General features: G+C 44.0%; 1 protein-coding gene across 1 annotated transcript; it reads left to right on the forward strand.

Moving 5' to 3' along the window:
• The first annotated feature begins 1533 nt into the window (after nucleotides 1-1533).
• TRARG1 (trafficking regulator of GLUT4 (SLC2A4) 1) lies at nucleotides 1534-1968 on the forward strand. Its single transcript, XM_040422111.1, has one exon. It carries the CDS (start codon nucleotides 1534-1536, stop codon nucleotides 1966-1968), a length of 435 nt encoding a protein of 144 aa, XP_040278045.1.
• Nucleotides 1969-2622: the final 654 nt, after the last annotated feature.

Consider the following 2622-nt stretch of genomic DNA (forward strand, 5'->3'; position numbering starts at 1 on the left):
GAATGGGCACCATCTTTAAAGACCCGACATGTCGGGAAGAGGTTAAAGGTTCTTTTCAGGATTACTATGGTTTTTATCAAATATGCTCATGTAATTGCTTACCTCATGTACATCTTCCCCGTGCTTTTTTTTCGATTTGGACTCTCCTCACCCATTTTCACTGTATAAACAGATCACTCTGATTTCTCTACATCCTGTATGTAGCACTTCCTGTTGCTATATTCAACCAAACCCATGGTGTCCTTCTCATTTCTCTCCCACAGCTCTAGCACCGCCCCTAACACTCAGCCAGTTTATAGCTCCTCCCACCCAGACAGTTATATATAAACTCCCCTATCACTGCCCCGTTCCTGTTTTGACACGCCCATGGACAGGACTTCACAGGAAATAAGAAAGAGCTGCATGGACATGGTCATGTGACCTCTGCCTAGAACAGCAAATAGGAGCAATAAAGGTGAAATAAATAAATAACAACTACCCTCATAAATGATTATTTTAACCTGGAACCTGTCACAGTGAACAAGGTGTCTGAGCTGCAGGCAGCGTGTTATAGAGCAGGAGGAGCTGAGCAGGTTGATATATAGTTTTATGGGAAAAGATTCAGTAAAACATGTAATTTATTTATTTAAATTCCTGCTCATTCAGTATGTTAAAGTCTAGGAGGCGGTCCTGTCAGTGATTGACAGCCTTTCCTCTATGACTGTGTATACTGAGAGAGCTGTCAATCACTGATAGGACCGCCTCCTAGACTTTAACGTACTGAATGAGCAGGAATTAAATGTATAAATTACATGTTTTACTGAATCTTTTCTGACAAAACGATGTAATCAATCTGCTCAGCTCCTCCTGCTCTATAACATGCTGCCTGTAGCTTACATTGCATTTTCATGGTGACAGGTTCCCTTTAAAGGACATTGCTGCAAGCCTGAAAACCCCTTCAAGTGAAAAATGTGAATACCTCCTGGAAATGAACAAGCAAATCGCTGGTATCTTTTTTGCATTTGATAATAAAATGCGCCACATAATGTAACTGTGAGTGCACAGCATATGATATTGAGGTTATGAGTATCTGTATAACATCAGTAAGGAATAAAAGCTTTTATGGCTGGAGGCAAGAGCTGAGGAATTCCACTGTTAACACCCAGGAGAATCCAGTGATGCTGTTCACTGTGAAAACTGCAATAATCTGCTTGTGTCATCAGCCCAGCATCTGAGTTGGTTTGTCCTAAGAGGACGATTCCACTTGAGAAGCCTTTAGCAGAGGCTGGGGCAGGGCAGCAGCAGTCTGCAGCAAATCTACCAAGGAGCTAGAGCTTCACGTAGGATCCTACACCGCCCAACTCTCCAGCCAGCTCCTCTGTAACTCACTAAGACCTAGCTCTCTCCCTTCACATACAACACATTTGCTGCTTTGCCTTAGCCCTTGTCTAAACTGTCTCCATGGGATTTTAGCAGCTCTGAAAGATACATTTTTTTCCCCCCACTTTTCTCAATACTGCAATAGACAGTGTGGAGGAGACGAGCATCATTGTCATGGCCATTAACACAGATGTCCAGTATGAGAAGACACTGAGCGGATCAGGTAACCCTGTACCTGAAGATGACCATGAAACTGAGAAACTCCTCACATCTGCCTCTGAGGCAAAAGAAGAGAATGGGATGAAGAAGTCTTTCTCAGTTACCATGTCCAGCGAAAAGTCTATAGGAGACCTGGACCAAAATGGGCACAGCCTGCCCTACAAGTCAGTCTCTGCAGGACAATTGGAGTCTTCTCCCCTCTCGCCTTCCAGAGGCAGCCTGGCCAGGGCTTCTTCTACAGCCACCACCACCGCCCAGGAGCAAAACAGGCCCACAGACTATCTGGTCTTGGCCATCTTCTCCTGTTTTTGTCCTGTTTGGCCAGTCAACATAGTGGCTCTGGTCTTCTCCATCATGGTGAGTAGTATGGTCCCAGATGGGAATTTCTAGTGGCATGTCACCTCGCATTGTGGCAGGGTGCACTGCATGAACTGCTTTATAGACTATATATATGATATTTTAGTATTCCGCGTTGCATACAATATGAAACCTTCTATCAGAAATGAGTTACTGCATCTTAATGCATGTGAGACCCCACCCAACAATATGAGGTAAGGAAAAAATGAAATTCTAAGCATAGCAACCCTTTATGGGCACGTCAGCAATGGTATATGATATATATCGAGTGTAACCGGCTGCATGACGATATATGTGGTACATCTCTACCCATTCTGGTATAATATATAGCTGTGCTTTCCTGGTATAGGTTGGGTTTGGCTAGATGCCCTCCATGTGCTGCTTACTGTACCATATTACAAATGCCATCTCTGTTAATGGCACCTAGGAAGGTACTGACTCCTCCCTGCTGCTTCCCGCATCCAATATACTTCTGACCATCTCAGCACTTGGAGATTGAGACAGTTCTTTTAATCAGACTGAGAACCGGAGAGGGAGCGTACATGACAAGCCCGAGAAGATTTACGTGTCATTGGTAGCTGATTTTCAGCGTTTAACCCTTGCTTGTGTCTCACGAGCAAGAACTTCCAATATTGTTTAGTGAAATGTCAGCATTATCCGGCCATTCTTAATCCTGATAGCAGAGGA

This window comes from Bufo bufo, chromosome 3 (assembly GCF_905171765.1).
Source record: "Bufo bufo chromosome 3, aBufBuf1.1, whole genome shotgun sequence".
NCBI classification, from domain to species: Eukaryota; Metazoa; Chordata; class Amphibia; order Anura; family Bufonidae; genus Bufo; species Bufo bufo.

Bases quoted from the DNA above. Each gene is read 5' to 3' on its own strand.
- TRARG1 (XM_040422111.1), top strand. From the start codon at position 1,534: ATGGCCATTAACACAGATGTCCAGTATGAGAAGACACTGAGCGGATCA.